The sequence below is a fragment of the Coturnix japonica genome, chromosome 5, assembly GCF_001577835.2.
Source record: "Coturnix japonica isolate 7356 chromosome 5, Coturnix japonica 2.1, whole genome shotgun sequence".
Classification (NCBI taxonomy): domain Eukaryota; kingdom Metazoa; phylum Chordata; class Aves; order Galliformes; family Phasianidae; genus Coturnix; species Coturnix japonica.
Window position 1 is genome coordinate 10,938,529 of NC_029520.1, and position 16,068 is coordinate 10,954,596.

The window sequence follows — 16,068 nt, forward strand, 5'->3', positions numbered from 1 at the left end:
TAGCTGCAGCAGTTAGGCATAGGCAGGTGGACTTCCTGACATTTCTCTGCTGGGATTCAGGAGCCCCTCTAGTCTGATGGTTACAAGTAACATTTCTTGTTACAGTTTAATCACTTTTTACTTTCTTTCTTTCTAAGTGTTTCTTGGCCCTGTTTTGCTAGGGAATCCGCTCATGTTCAAACAGAGCACCCAAAATGTGGTGGTGCGAGGCCAGGCAAATCCTGTCTTACACATGCAGTGTCCCTAACAGAAAACAACTGCAGGTTCTCCCTACAGGTTGGCAGTAACTTTGTCATTGGGAAGAGTCAGGTTGATACCTGTCTTCATTAAATATATTCCCTCCACATGAGTTGATTTTTTCATTGCTCACTTAGCAGGATGAAAACTCCAATGTGAGTACACAGCACTGGAATAAGTCAAACCTGCTTGCATGTGAGCCAGAGCCAAAAGAAAGCATAAAGTAAAACAGGTAAGCAAAAACTGATGTAGGAGAAAGGCAGTGTTAAGCACCAAATCCTGGAAACATCCCACTGGGTTTCAAGGATATTTATAGGCTTTCCTTCTTGTAAATGGGAGAGGTCAGGTGATTATTTCCCCCAGCCTTTACTCATTCTGGCTCGGTGCAACTGCAGTCTTCCAGCAGAGGAGGATGTGCTGTGCAACGCTGTGCTTGAGATTTTTACCTACAGGAAAATGCTCCTTTCCTTCCCTACTTCCCCTCATGAACTCTGGCATCAAGCTGAGCATGGCCATACCAGACTCATGTCCACAGTTGTTCTGGGCGCATGAGATGGAGAAAATACATTGGATCGCTGTGCTTGGCCTTCAGTATCACAGTGGCTGCCGGGGAATTGCCTGCCAGTTTCCTACAGCCATGAAGAGAAGGACAGGCAGCCTCTCCCAGGCTCCAAGTGCAGAAGCCTTCAGTGCATAGGCTGGGGCTGGAGCCTGCCAATTGAGCAGCGGAAACAGTCACCGGATAGGGGCCAACAGCAGATTTATGTGCAAGAAAGGAACACAAGGCTCCCAGCAGCAGGGCTGAACGGAGACGCACTGCTCCCTGCAGAGGCACAGGGCAATCTCTGCACAAGAGCTAAGCCTGCCCCAGGCATAGTGTACTTGTTTGGAAGATGTCCTGTGATGGCACACAGAGCCATGTCGAGTCCCGCACCCCTCTTCAAGCCATCTTAGTTCACGCTGGCTAGGGCTAGGCTTTACCATCTGTTCTTCTTTAGGATCTGACTCATTATTTTTATTTCAGCTGTCACCAAGCAATAGCAAAAATCCCAACACAACAGCACATTCACCATCGTGAATTGCCTTGTCTGCAGTCAGCAAAGAACAGCTCATCCCCAGTTCTCTGCAGTGTGTGAGACTCACCTTCTGCACAGCGACAGGAAAGGAGTAAAAGGATACAGACAGCTGATGTAGTAACCTTAGCCATCAGCTGCATCCTGACAAAGAAAAGCCCAACCCCAGATCCATGGCTTATGCTGCTTGCCTCCACCCTTACAAAAATAGGGCATGACCACGCTTAATGCACATCCTTTCCCTGCCTGCTGCTGGTATGCCCAGACAGCATTATGCAGCAGGCTCAGCCCTCAGCCACTGTCTGTGTCTCCCCTGCCCATTGCCTGTCTTTGCCTGTGACTCCTGTTTCTGCTCACACGCCAAAGGACCCTGCTTTCCTCTCTCTTCCCTCCAGACAGGAATCCATCTGCCTGTGTCTCCGCTGTACATGTATATATGTTTAAGGAAAGGCTTACCAAATGGGGAAACACCTCTAGAGCCTCTGCTTTAGAACTTAAAGCTTTTAGCTGAAGAAGGGGGAAAAGAACCAGATGGCCTCAGCCAACACCAATAAAACATGTTCCGACAGAATTCCACATCTTGACACATGAACAAAAAAATGTTCTTTTGGGACAGAGGATGGAAACTTGCTTTTGGCCGGACACTTGTCTCACACCCCAGTGACTGAAGGCTTTCTGGTTATAAAGTACATGCAAATAAAAACTCCACGCTTCCTCTGAACCGCTCGCTGCTGCCAAGCCCAAGAGATGAGGAAAAAACCAACGCCTGACTTGTTTTTTCCACGCGGTTTGGATGAGGAGGGGCCACCCCCGACAGCTTCACAGTCTGCAAAATGGAGGGCGAGCTCCTGGGAGCTGTAGTCCGGCCGCGTCGCTCTCAAAATGGCCCCCAACGGGGAAAGCGCAGACAACTACAACTCTCAGGATGCAAAGCGAGGTGACGCTAACGGGAAGCAGGGTTGTACTTCTGCTTCCTGCACTTCCCCACCTCCACCTTCCTCCGGGCTTGCGCGGCTTTGGGGTATGGGGCGTTTATTCGGTGCTGGGTGTGAGCGGGGAGGGGGGGGGATCCCGGTCCGGGGAGCTGGGTCCTAGGTTGGCAAGGAATGCGGTATATGGGCCCATGGTGCAGGGTGCGGCGGTGGGTTGTGTCGTAGTGCTGTCTGTGCGATGAGAATGGGGTCGAGATTTGGGGTGACGGAGCTCTGTGTTTGCCTCCCAGCTGCAGGAGGGTGAGCAGAGCCAGCAGAGCAAGGCCAGGATGGGAGAGGCTGATGGAGAACGTGGCAGCCAGAGAGACACGGGCCTGTGTGTGCTGTGCAGTGCCCACGTTGCTGTAATGAACGTGTGAGTTTGTCTGGTGTGTTGTCAGCATCTGCGTGTTTGGTATTAACACTGTTAAATTATTCTTCCAGTAGCAACGTTTTCCCTTTCTGTACAAATGCTCTTAGCAAAGAGGTGCCCTCATTCATAGCCTGAAACATCTGTTTTGCTCAGCCCTGCTTTTTGGTGTTTCTTTTGAGTTGCACTCGTTTCTTTCATGTGTTATAAAACTAAAGAGAAAGGTGCAGGATCTTCAAATGATTATTTTGCATTTGGGGGTTGCACTAGAGGCCACGTTTCAAAAGCAACGGTGTCAAAACACAGCCAGACTACACAGAACACAGCATTCAGGCCATTCAGTTCTTTGCAAGCTTCTCCACATACTAATTCCTCATGCAGATCTGTCCCCAGTGGTGAATACAACCTTTCTTTGCAGGCATCTCTGTGGTGTCCTGGGTCTCTTTCCTATTGGCATGTAGTACCTGCAGTGCATATCTGGTACCTTCTTGGCTGCAGTTAACACAGTACATTTACTAATAGTTTACTGCATGTGTAAATTACAGCTTTGTTTTGTTTTTTTTTAAAGCCTCTCTTCTGTTGTAGAGAATAAGACTTGGCTTTGTGAATGTGGAGACTGAGTAACTGTGGTGGAGCCTGTCCTATTAGGTTTGTGCTGTTCTTTTGCTAGTATTCAGGATTATCTGAAGACTTTTTTATGCAAGCTTGAGCTTGTGTCAGATTTAGAACTCTGCTCTGTAGCTTTGGGTGACTCAGGGAGAAAGAATTATTTTCAAAACTCTTTTTAAAACTACATTTCCAGTATCTTGATGGAAATGTTTGTTTTCTAGGGTGGAAGTGCTGAGATCTTTGGTGGCTTTAACTGACCCTCAGGAGGGGAAGCTGACTCAGTCTCAGGAGAAAGTGAGTGACCAGCACACTTTCCATGTCTGTTTACTGCGGCTTTTCAGAAGAACCTATAATTGTGTAGTTTAACTTAACCTAATAGTAAATGAGAACACTTTCCCTAATTCACGTTTTGGAGAGCTGAACTGAAGTGTATTTTTGCCAAGTCTATTTTTGACTGCCCAACAAGCAGTGGTGTTTCAGCCTGTACTGTACTGGAACTCAGGGTTCAGGTCACTGTGTCTTTTGATTGACCAAATGGGCAGCTCTTGCTGACCATTGCTTGCACCCTCCCCTTGTTTCCAGTGTGCTCACACAAGCATGGCATATGCAATTATTTTTCATAATCTGTCTCAATTCATTTCTCACGCTCACTTATCATGTGATTGCAACTATCTAGTAATAACGTAAAAGCTTAAAGCCAAGGAAGGAGTGCACCTTGTACTTTGTCAGTTTAAAGCTGACACAGAACTGTAGCTCTGAGACATTACAGGCTGTTCTGACACATTCCTTGATCAGCAGCAGGGCCCTTTTTAATACGTAGAATATGATTGGGGACGGATGTGAATTGGCAATGAAGAATTGCAACAGACAAAAGAGATTAGGATTTGTTTTTATGGATTTATATGGTATGGGTAAATGAACGGTGTACTTTGGAGAGTCACTGCTGTTCTTGGAAGAAGATATGTGGAACAGTTATATTCAAAAAACTTATGCTCATCATTTAGCAATTGGTCTTGCTGTTACCTTCAGTGAAATTCAGTGCATCACTATTTATAATTACTTTGCATTCTTGTACTGAATTTTGTGGAAGTCTTTAATATTAATGTGCATCTGTTCCACAGCAATGTACTGTGATATAGCAGTAATCATTATCAGGCCTGTCCCAGAGTGATGGTCATACGTGTGATTTTCATTGCGCAGTTGAATTTTCATGCTCTTTTATATTGTAGGCATTAAAGCTGCTGGACATTTGGAAAACCGTATTTACAGCCATTCCTGGGCCTGCGTTAAGGACCTCAGTGGAGTGATAGCTCAAAGATGGGAGATCAGGATGATGCTGAACCCTTCCTGGGCACCAGGACTGCCACTGCAGCAGACTACGAAGGAGCTCAGCCCTCTGACGCAGTGTCGCTCAGCGATTCTGATTCCGATGATTTGGGATTAGCAGATGAAGCAGAAGTTGATACAATATCTCCTGAGGATCCATCTGTAGATGATGGGGATTACAGACCAGGGGACACTGCTGACCCATCAGAAAGCAGCGAGAGGTCTCCTGTTCAGCCATTCCTTCTGAGGGGCATGAGTTCTACATTCTCTCTCCGCAGCCAGAGTATTTTTGATTGCTTGGAGGAGGCAGCAAAATTGTCTGTTCCCTCAATGTCTGAAGATAATGTTGTTGATGGGAGGTTTAAACGTCCCTTACCTCCAACTACCATGTCAAGTAATGTAATACCAGAAAGCCTTGGAAAGCCAACCAGACCAGTGCAGTCTCCCAGAATGTCTCCAGCAGTGCCTGACTATGTGGCACACCCAGAGCGCTGGACCAAATACAGCCTAGAGGGAGTGTCAGAGTCTAGTGACAAGACTAACAGGGCAGTGGCTATGGAATTTCTAGAAGGCTTGAAGAAAAGAGGGGAGGAACAAAGCTCAGCTGCCCAAGACAGCTACACCCCATATTTCAACCAGGATCCTTCCAGCTGTGGAGCTGGGAGGATTGTATTCACCAAACCTTCAAAAAGGGGTGTTGATGGAATAGAAAAGAAAATATCGACAGGAGAGGGTGATAAGAAACAAATCAAAACAGATCTGAAAGGAAAATCTGTAAAGACTGATGACATGAGGGAGGAAGATAAGGTAGAGCTGGGACACTTAGGTGGTGCTGATAGAAAGGCAACAGAGGAGGAGGGATGCCTGATGGTGGAGAACGTGAATATGGAAAATGAGCATGGTGTGGGTGAAGAGCCATTGGCAGAAAAAGTTGGATTCCATTGCAGCAAGAAGAGAAATAGAAAAAATTTCCGACCTAAAATAGATGACGAGGGAGAGGAGGAAGAGTCTTGAGTGATGGAACGAATCGGAAACATGCAAGAATTTCTATAATCTTGTTTTGTTATGTTTTTGGTTTTTTTGTCAGGGACCCATGTGATACCATTTTGTCTAATGGTTTGCTTTATAGCCACCCAGACCACTTTCATTTTTATAAATTAAGCTACTAAAAATACATTACAGTCTTTTTGTTAGTGAGAACTTTGCAGGCAAAGGATAGTTGCAGTCTCGCATGAGAGAATAAAGCGTGCTTTGTTTGAGCAGCTCCCTGGGGTTTGCATTGGAGCTCAAGTCATCATGAGCACCACAGAAAAAACAATTACCCCACATTTAGAGCTTTTCCTAAGTCCTGTAGAATGTGGGAACAGAGGTGATGAGCTTATCATGCGGAATTGTTTAAACAATGAAAATAAAAACAGGTCTTCCACTAGGTTTGATTTCTCCCGACCTGTCCTTTTTACATTCTCTTTGAGAGTACAGCATGAGGTTTAGAGGGCCCAGGTGGGTGCTGGCAAACCAACTGTTTTTTAATGTGGTTTCAAATATTTAACTCACTGTTACACAAAAAAACCAGGTTAAGAAAATACCATTTTTTCCTGCAGATGGGCACAACTTTGGAAAACATTCTAGTAAAGACACACTGAAGATCACTACTGCCAAGTCTCATCATGTTGAGTGTAGATCAGTTATGCAACAACTTCTCTTAGTACTGTGATGTGTTGATTTCTTTTGCCTGCATATTTGTTTAGCCTTTCCAGATGGCCCTGCTTCCACATTTCTTGGTGTACATTTGGTGGGAATCAGGATGTTTGTAGAACTCGATGCTTTTTTCCTTGGAATTCAATAAACTTTCAGTTGTACTTTTGTTTCTCCATCTCTTTCATCTATACTGATATTAATGCAAATATAGGAGTTCGAATGACTACATTTATTTGATTTGAGAACCATTTAGAACACTTATTATCTGGAAGGTTAGTCTCAGCTTAACATCTTGTAACTTTTCCTTCAGCTTCTTAAGGTTTAGAATCTAAAGTTCACATTTTTAACACTGTGGTGATTTTACAATACATAGAGAATCACTTGATTAAACTGAATCAGGTCAATAACAAAAATAGCTGTATCAGAAAGGAAGTGGTTAAGAAGAATACAGCGGGTGCAGATTGTAATATGCACATTATTTCCTAACAAATGTAGCTCAATACAATCATACTGCTTTTACAACTTATTCTTTGCCTAGGGTGAAGAGCATTTAGCACAGGATCCAAGTTCTGTTGTTAATGGCCCCACTATGATCAGGGGTGCAGCTGAATAAGCTGAACAATCACTTATTTAGGCAGAAATCGTAAGATTAATTTCTATTAATTAAAGACTCCAATTAAATTGGAGTCTTTAATCAAATTGCATTTTGAGCACATATGAGATATTTTTTTCCCCCCAACTCTGTTTTGAGGCAATAGAGAGTTTTCTCACCACCTTTCTTTGTATACAAGCAGCATTATAATATGAATGAGGAAACTAAGTTCAGCTGAAGCTTATCAGAGTGTGAACACAACCCACTGCTTACTTTCCTCTTTTGACACTGTTTATATTGGTGCAAAGAAGTTTCCCATTAAAGGACAGCAGTCATGCTCATTTTATTTGTATGTCTCCTCATACAAAATTATAATAAAGCCAGCTAACATTTGTGTTCTAGAAAGGTACATGCCAGCAGAAGTAATGCAAAAAAAATGGCCATCAGTCCAAATTTATAGTTTCTAAGTATTGCTACAGAATGAAGTCAGAAAATTGCTTAGCTGTAGATGCAAGGTTGATGTCTCCTTGTAATAGCAGTGAGCTGACAGCAAGTATATCATCTGGCATTGAACTGAAAAAGCAAGTAGCAGAGGTTGGGGATCTGAATGGAAGGGTTACCTGCTTTGTGTTTGGAAACTGCCTGCATGCCACCGAAGACTTGAGGACCATGCAGTGAGTTTTTGGGGATGAGTGAAGAGCCTGCATTAATAAACAGCCAAAAAAGAGTGCCAGAAATGGGAGGAGAAAGCGGTGAGTGCAATCATTTGAGAGTTACAAGAGCTCTAGGAACTGTCTGAATTGTATAATAAGTCGGTATCCCAGGCCCTTTCTTTCCTGTGGAAACTTATTTTTTTTTTCAAAGCAACTCATAAATGCAAGCTTGCTTTCTTGGCATAGGAAGTGGGTTGGTTTTTAGTGAGGAAATGGTCGCCCTTTAAAGGGGAAACTCCTTTGGAAAGAACATGGAAATTAGTGATGATGAAGTGTGATTGAGGGTATGGAACTTTGGGAACAGACTGTAGAAAACAAGGTGGTAGTCATCCTGGACATAGTGCAGTTTGTGGAGGAGAGCAATGGAGAAAAGGCCAATGCAGGAGCAGTAGGGAAGAAAGCTCAAGAAATCCCCAGTAGTGTCAAATATTATTAGTATTTCTCATAAAGTGTGAAGATACCATGAGGACTTTGAAGTTTGGGTCTTGAGCCTTCCTGAAATTAGGATTTTACTTGGATGGTAATTCAGCAGGGCAAAGGGTTTAATCCAAAGAAATGAGAATGAAATTTAATTATCGATGTATGCGATGTCAGCCTCAGTTGGATCCGCACGCTCTTCTCTTTCAGCTCTTTCTGGCAAAGGCACTTCAGTGTTGGCATTTCTCGAACCTAGTAGGATTGTAAAAGCCATATGTTTCTTCAAAGCTTCAGGATAACGGTTACATAATAGTAATTAGGAAACTTTAAAATGTTGGAAATAACCCACAGTAAAATTATACTGTAGGTTGTAGTACTTCATGTTTGTTCAGTAAATGATAAAAACAGGTTTCTTGTTTGTTTTTTTCCCTTCTTATTTCCCCAGCTATTCAAGTCTCTATGCAGTACAGTATTAAAATAGTTTGGGTAACATGCTACAGGACAAGTTTTTCTTACTGGAATGCTAATAATGAAGCAGTATATTTATGTGCTTTGAAAACTTTTACCAAAATTAAGTCAAGTATGAGGTTAGTTCGACTCTGAGAAGCTGTTTATAGCAAACTGTTGTAGGACAGAGCTGCAGTTAAGACTAAATCTGCTTGTTTATCAGTGGACTTCAATTTTCACTGATAATTCCTTTCAGTGTTTTCAGAATGTTATAGCTTGTTATGCATCCTGAGGTAGTATTAAAGAAAATATTTTTCTAAGCTGGCTTTGCTTTGCCTACATTTAAAATTAGAATAATATGCCTGGCTAAGTATGTTGATGTTTCCTCCCATGGCTGGAAAAATTGCAAATTATTTGTTTCTGCTGTACCTGTGGTTTGCTACAGGAACCTCAGACAGATCTCATTTCCCCTCCACCTTCACTGACATCAATACAAACGGACAAGGAAAAACTGCCATATTAAATGGGATCCAACACACCTTTGTCTGCATGGATGCTTTCAGGTCTTGTCATGTCAAGACTTAGCTGGGCTTCCAGCTACTTGTTTCCCATGTGGTACCTACGTGCTTGGTTTAAGTTTTCGGAGAGATGGGTTTGTGGTTGTTTTTTTGTTCTTCTTCTTGGTGGTGGTTTTTTGGTAATATATTGTAATTAGTAAATATTTGATATTTTTCTTAATCATCTATTTCAAAATACTTCCTGAATTGGATATCCTGTACTGGCTGAGCAATCCTCTGTTTCTGTCTCTAATGTTTCAAACTGGATAGTGATAGTAATAGGACAAGGGGGAGTGGTTTTAAACTGAGACAGGGAAGATTTAGGTTAGATATTAGGAGGAAGTTTTTCACACAAAGGGTGGTGACACACTGGAACAGGTTGCCCAGGGAAGTTGTGGATGCCCCATCCCTGGAGGCATTCAAGGCCAGGCTGGATGTGGCTCTGGGCAGCCTGGGCTGGTGGTTGGCAACCCAGCACATAGCAGGGGGTTGAAACTGGGTGATCACTGTGGGCCTTTTCAACCCAGGCCATTCTGTGATTTTATGAAACTCCAAAAAGTGGAATTCTGGGTCATAAGACAAAGTTACTAGATGACAGAAAGAACTGCACCTCCACAGGCAGATGAACTGAGTTGGTTAAAACAAAGTGTGAATCTTTTTTCTTTTTAATCATGAGTTTTATCCAATAGTCAATTTCTTGGTATCATTATCTCATTGACTCAAAAAAAGAAAGGGGAAAAAAATAAGGAATCCCAAGAGAAAGTCCCTTCAGGAAACCACATATCCTTCAAATTACATGACATCATTCTAGCCTGCAGTGAGCAATAGTGCATTCCCATTCCCCCAAGCTTTTAGATATGTTTTGCAAAAGGTGCATGAATATTGTGTTTGTTGATTGTATTTCCATTACCTGTAGGCATATTCCTTTGCACCTCCCTAAGTGACTCTTTGCCAATTATTTTTGTCTTTGTTGTATTTTTCTGAATGAAATTGCCTGACCATTTTAATTAGGTTTTCCATGGTGGCTTTCAGTACTTACATGCGTAGTTTGGATCTGTTTGCTTGCAGAAGAGGTTGGTTTTGGTTAAAACATCTGCCATCGAGGAGATAACAGCTGTACAGTAGCAAATCTAAAGAACAGGCAGTGATTTCTGCATCAGTTATTTTTTGCAGCATTGTATCCGATCTTAAATTTACAGGAAAGACAACGTAAATAGCAACTGAAAGCAGCATCAAAAATATCATACACAACTTTGTTCAGAATAGTTGAATTGACTTGCAGGAAGATTGATGTTGAATGTCTTCCTTATTTTGAGTATATTGTGTTATCTCATTCTGGCACAACCTTATTAAAGCATTTATTGCGTGTTCCCACTGAACCTGTATTTAGTTTCAACCTTGTTCATTGAATAGTGTTACTTTTTCCAGGAAGCCATAAAAGTGATAAAGAAAGGGGAGAGAAACTGCAACAGGAACATTAAGGCAAGCAACTTTCAGCTAGGCCAAAACCGCATTGGAGAACTCTAGGAGCAAGGAAAACAATAACTGTCTTACTATGTAGTATACAGTAATGCTGAGTGTTTCAAGACTGTTTAACAAACGTTTATTTATGTTCCAAGGGTCTGCCATCAAAAGCTTTAGACAGGGTTTCCTCCTGTTATTTTTTTGCGCATTTATATGTTAATGCTTCCCCCTTTGAGAAGCTTGTATGTGGTACCTAAGAATACTTGAAAACCAATGTCCAGTATTAGTCTCTGCTGTATTAGACAGAATATGGATATTTTCAGTGTTGTCACTTTTAAAGTAAGAAATGGTTGGGTGAAGAAAGAGAAAGGAGTGTGGAGGATTTGCATCCAGAGGCAGCCTAAGGGGAAGAAGTGAACGCTTCTGAAGTACACTAGCAAAGAAAGCAAGAAACTGTGTTCGCCTGTGCAAGAAACTGTGTGGGAAGTTAGAAAAGTTTCTTTATATTGTTGTAATTACAGATAAAATAAGGAAAGTGAAGTCATTATAAAGATTACTTTTCCTTCCTTTTATCCTTATAGAGTCTATACCAAACACTGCCAACACTGAAATACTGCCAACTGAAAAAATGGGCCAGGCCACACACACAGAAAAAGAAAGAAACAGTGAGATCCTAATGTTGAGGTTATGTTGATATGACTTACCTGGGATTCTATCACTTTAAGTCGCTTTTCTTGCTCTTTCAGCCCACTCAGGTATTTAGACAAATTATCCACCCTGTGGAAGCAAAAATGATGTGCTGCTGAGCAACAAGGAAATTACTCCGATTAAATCCTAAACCACAGAAAATGAGTAACTTACTCTGTGACATCTGTGACCTCCTGCTTGCATTTCTGTGCTACCAGGACATCTCAGAGCCCCCTAGAAGTATTGCCCTTTTGAAGGGTTCCTTTAAGTGTTTACTGAACAGAGCAGCATTTTTGACACAAATCTCCCGTACCTGCTGCTATGAACTTGCCTAGATGACAGTGATCATACAGCTTGTGGTTAGGGCCACTTAGCTATGTCTTTCCAGTCCATTACATCCCATCTATTTCAAAGGCAACGTGATCCCACCATGAAAATTAAGGCCATGATATATGCTCCATTAATACAGGGCTGATGGGCCATTTGATTTCTTCAAGGTTTCATCTTCAGAAACTGATTTGGTGTATAAATCTCTAACAGGACTGTGAGGAGAACTTGAAAACGATACCTCCAAATCAAACTGTCCACACATCTTTTACATGCTTTACCTCTTCTTGCATCCCTTCTTTATTGCTCTCATCTGACTTCCCATGAACTCCCCAAATCCCTCTTTACTTGGTCCTAACTGTTATTTAAATTTTCCCTTTAACAAGTTACTTAGCATTCAGTCCTACGTGAAGAGGCTGCTGCTTGATGTATCTAGTGCATTTTGGGATTGTTTTAATGCAGAGTTAAGTGAATGGCTTTCTGAAGGTTATATAAGATTTCAAATAATCAGGCAGGTTTGCTAACACCGAAGAGCAAAATAAGAAACCGTACTCTCAGTGATAGTCATCTGAACTTGTCTGATCTCTTATTGGCTCTGCTATGTCTGATATCATGTCCTTTGTTTAGGAGAAATTACACACATATTTATTGTTAGATTTCAACAACAGAGTAATAAAGTCTAAATTATTAAGAATAAAGAGCCTGTTAAATTAGAGGGAGAAGGGTATTTTCCATGAACATGCATCTCTTTATGTCATTGTTATTTAAAGAAGTGAACTTCTGAATAGCAATTTTGCACTTTTATTCATCAGAACAGTAAACTAATTTAAGTGATACTCCTATTGGGATGATATCTTAGAGGACAATTTAGATGGTTATTTAAATGTAATTTGAGAGCTGATACCAGGAATTTCTTGTGCAAAATTGTAGTCTTATGTCATAATGCCATGAGTAGTAGCTCTTCTGGAGATAGCTGGGGATAATTCCATAGATGACAGATTTTCATTCAAAAGTCTAAATCTCTTTCTGTTTTGGAAAGGGCAGTTTCACTGGATTTTGATCAATGCTTTGTATCCAGGTATGTTATGTTCCTATATAGGATGGAAGTACATGCTCTGCAGTGTAGCAACAGAACTATTCTTCCATCATTTCTTCATGAATTTGAGCTTAACTGCAAGTTTGGCTGGAGTTTACATGTTTGTAATTGTAGATACTTCAACAATCTCAAAAAACTTCTCAAAGTGATCTTTGTTCATGAAAAACATTCCATGGAGAGCATCATTCCTATTAGACTCCTCATATAAACCTTACCAGTGCCTGAATGTTTATCTCGTGCAAATCTTAAGACCTGCAAGGTTCACTCAATGTAGATCAGAGTAACATACTTATTAGATGTGGCCTTCAGCCTTTCTTCGTTGCTTTCTTTCCTTTCTTGTTCAAGTTTTATTAGATAATTTTCTTTTTGCACCAGCTCCCATGTTATGATTTTTTGATCTAGCCCAACTGGAAGATCTCTTTCTGTAGGGGGGAAAAAAAAGATACTAAGAATTACATGTTGCTCCCTTTTCACCTGCACTAGTTTAAGTAATGAAAGTCTGCTATACAAAGAAACATCAGGTCTTGTTTTGCCACTGTAGGAGTGACAAGCTGCAAAAATAAGTATTTTCTACACTTTTTATTTTCTTGTGATGCAAGGTAGTGAACTTGCTGCAGTTGAATAAGAGTCCTGACTTTTCTACTGAGTTTTCTAAAGAACAGCACAGGCCAATTTTAGTGATTCTTGAATAATTCACTCAGACTATCAGTTGTTATTTCTTCAGAAATCAAGGCAGTTTGACATCAACATCTTTGTCATAATAAGTATTTTACATAGGGAAATGCATTATGGGAAATTGCTTATTGTACAGACTGCATCATAATTTTCATGTCTGCTCTCCTAGCAGTTTTTGTTAAATATAATAAATGATGGCTCTTGGCTTGTGGAGATCTTACTTGCTCTTCTGTTTTGCTTATGGAGCATATCCTTGCTGAGTATCAGGGTCTCCTGTTGATAGATATGTGTTAACAGCTGTAGCAGAAATGCTAAGTAGCTTGAAGCAGTGATTGAGCACCTGGTGGGAAGGCAGGGCCAACCCAGGGGAGCTCAGGTGCATGCAATGTATGTGGGTGATCAGAAGGGGTGGAGTCAGGATCCACCCCTTCCCAGATCTCATTTAAGGGTTGGCAGTGGAGGTGAAGGCCTCTTTTGTTGGAGTTCCCTGCCTACTTGAGGGCTTCTCAAGGTAAGCAGATTCTTTATTTTTGTGTTCGTGGCTGTTGCATTTGAGTGATGCCTTTTCTGTAGCTTAGGACTTTGTTACTCCCCTGTAATTGATGTGCTTTCCATCGCATTCTAGCATTACATTAACTTACCCAGATGTTGTTTTTTATGTTCCATTTTGTTGAAGATTATTTGAAGAACCAAAGTGATGTGGTTAATAATGATAAATGGTGGTGCTAAGGCAGGCCGTCCATGATATTCAACAATCAGGTTGTAGCGTTGTAATTTCCAGAAGATGTCTGCATTGCCCTGAACAACTTGAAAAGTGTAGCTGTAATTGGGAAAAAAAAAATAAATAAAAATTTAAGAGCTACTTTTATCTCAACAAGCTGAAGCTTGTTATTACAAAGTATAGTCTGTATTTTCTTTAATAAAAGGAACAGCAAGTTCAGTGAGTAGCGTTTACTTAAGCTAAAGTTTGTGCAGATTTTTAGGTATTAAAGAATTGTAGTTTCAGTTTCAAATGACAGAAAAGTAAAAAAAATACTATTTGTTTAAAAAAAATAGAAGGCAATTCTACTCTGGTAAGGTTGGCAAACATGCAATGTTAGTTCTTCAAATTAATCATCATTAATTATTTTGACTTGATGTGTTTCTCTGGAGTGCAGAATATCCAGCATCTGCCATGTTTACAGCTGCTCTGCACCTGCAGAATCTTGCTGCAGCATGGCCAGGGATCCAGACACATTAAATTGAATTTTTAGCAGTAAAAGGTCCGTTTTTGTTCTTGCCTTTAAAGTAGCTGGTGTGGTGGTGATGATGATGAGAACTTAAGAACTTTATGATCCTGAAAGTCTACCTATCAACCCTCAAATAATTACTTAGGAAAACTACTGGTGTGTTTCAGTATAGCTAATCAAGAGCAATGTAGTAAATATGGGCATTCAGTTAAACTCTTAATTTCTCTGTCTTAATGCTTATTGAAACTGCTCTTACCTGAACATTGCAATCAAGAGATTCATAAGCAAAACATTTGTGACTAGTAGGAAGATGACCAACAGAAGTATAACAAGCCAGTTGGCGTAGTTGTTGGGACATGATGGTGAGTTCTGCAGAATCTGCAGTGGATTAAATGTACAGTTCCTGGCATATGCTCGTGATGCTACAAAGGAAGAGAATAAGGTAGTTTTGACAGATTCTTTTGCCATGTGTGTTTTTTAGCCTGGAGACAAAAGCTTTGCATTTTGATGAGCAAAATCTCTTGCTTTCAACAGAGAATGGCAAGAATTACGAATTGTTTCTGGAGGTGCTGCATTTTACAGATTTTTTTGAGGAAGAAAGGGATCTGTGTACCTTTAAGCATGCCTTCTTTTAAGAGCTCACAATGAGAATGATTACATAATTTAATACCTTTTACTATTAAGGTGCGAATCAAGGATGATGATATTGATTACCATATTGAGATCTCATATGCATGTGAACAGTAGCATAACTTCATTCTGAATATGTGTAATTATTAGAGCTTAAGATGAGTTGTGGTAGCATGTAATTTTTGTACTGCACTGTGTTTTTTATTAGCAAGCACGGCTGTAAATACAAGGCACACAGGACAGCTTTCTGGCTGCTTGAACTACTGAGGTAATTCTTGCAGTCAAACAATCCTTTATGTGAACTAATATCCAATGTTGCAGGTTTTGTATAAAAAAAAAAAAAAAAAAGGCATGGTGCATCACTGCATCAGTTCAAATACCTTTGGTGTGTACTCCCATGTCCTTGCATCTCCTCAATCCTTATGCTAGTATGCATGCTAGAGGAGAGAACTTGGTAAAAGCAGGAAATGGGGTTCCTCACTCAAATTTAGACTACTGCTTTGTACATCAGAGCTTTCCAGTTAAGGTTATGAAGAACAGTGCTATTACATCAGACTAGAGGTATAGCTACCCTTCCATCCTACCTCTGGGTATGGCAGCAGAAAGTTCTTAGACTAATGTACAGGGAAAACATGGAGTGACATTGTTTGGATATTTCCTCCATTGGAGCCTGTGGATATGCAACATGCCCAGGAGGATTATTTGTATTTAATAATGATATTGAGGGATTCTTCAATAAATTTGTCCAACTGATTTTTTGAGTCTATGTACATTTTTAGCATTCAAAGCATCAAAACAATTTAGCAGCCCACCTTTATGTATGTGGAAAAAAAAAAAACCAATACTACTCTTATTGGGAATCCTTTGCTACTTATTGAGGAAAAAGAAACAATTATTTATTGTTTATATTAATATTATTCATCCAAATCTTCCTACACTGGGATGAAGTT

General features: G+C 40.7%; 2 protein-coding genes across 11 annotated transcripts in view; one reads left to right on the top strand and one right to left on the bottom strand.

Moving 5' to 3' along the window:
* Positions 1 to 1,664: 1,664 nt before the first annotated feature.
* Positions 1,665 to 6,445, top strand: TSSC4 (tumor suppressing subtransferable candidate 4). Of its 10 annotated transcripts, none has more exons than XM_015863910.2 (5): positions 1,666 to 2,331; positions 2,533 to 2,657; positions 3,220 to 3,299; positions 3,482 to 3,554; positions 4,490 to 6,445. In XM_015863910.2, exon 5 carries the CDS (start codon positions 4,578 to 4,580, stop codon positions 5,598 to 5,600), a length of 1,023 nt encoding a protein of 340 aa, XP_015719396.1. In that variant the 5' UTR covers positions 1,666 to 2,331; positions 2,533 to 2,657; positions 3,220 to 3,299; positions 3,482 to 3,554; positions 4,490 to 4,577; the 3' UTR covers positions 5,601 to 6,445. The 10 variants fall into 10 exon arrangements, with proteins under 10 accessions (XP_015719400.1, XP_015719396.1, XP_032300624.1 ...); XM_032444733.1 differs by having other exon boundaries at positions 3,237 to 3,299; XM_015863909.2 differs by lacking the exon at positions 3,220 to 3,299 and having other exon boundaries at positions 2,533 to 2,655.
* Positions 6,046 to 16,068, bottom strand: part of TRPM5 (transient receptor potential cation channel subfamily M member 5) — a 47,628-nt gene continuing 37,605 nt past the window's right edge. The window contains exons 21-26 of the mRNA XM_015863906.2: positions 14,745 to 14,910; positions 13,901 to 14,079; positions 12,874 to 13,006; positions 11,179 to 11,251; positions 10,050 to 10,140; positions 6,046 to 8,258 (exon numbers count right to left, since the gene is read on the bottom strand). Coding sequence (XP_015719392.1) covers positions 8,158 to 8,258; positions 10,050 to 10,140; positions 11,179 to 11,251; positions 12,874 to 13,006; positions 13,901 to 14,079; positions 14,745 to 14,910 — 743 coding nt within the window. The 3' untranslated portion in view covers positions 6,046 to 8,157. The remainder of the gene's footprint in view (positions 8,259 to 10,049; positions 10,141 to 11,178; positions 11,252 to 12,873; positions 13,007 to 13,900; positions 14,080 to 14,744; positions 14,911 to 16,068) is intronic.

Excerpts from the sequence above, each read along its gene's own strand:
- TSSC4 (XM_015863914.2), top strand. The coding sequence starts at position 4,578 with ATGGGAGATCAGGATGATGCTGAACCCTTCCTGGGCACCAGGACTGCC.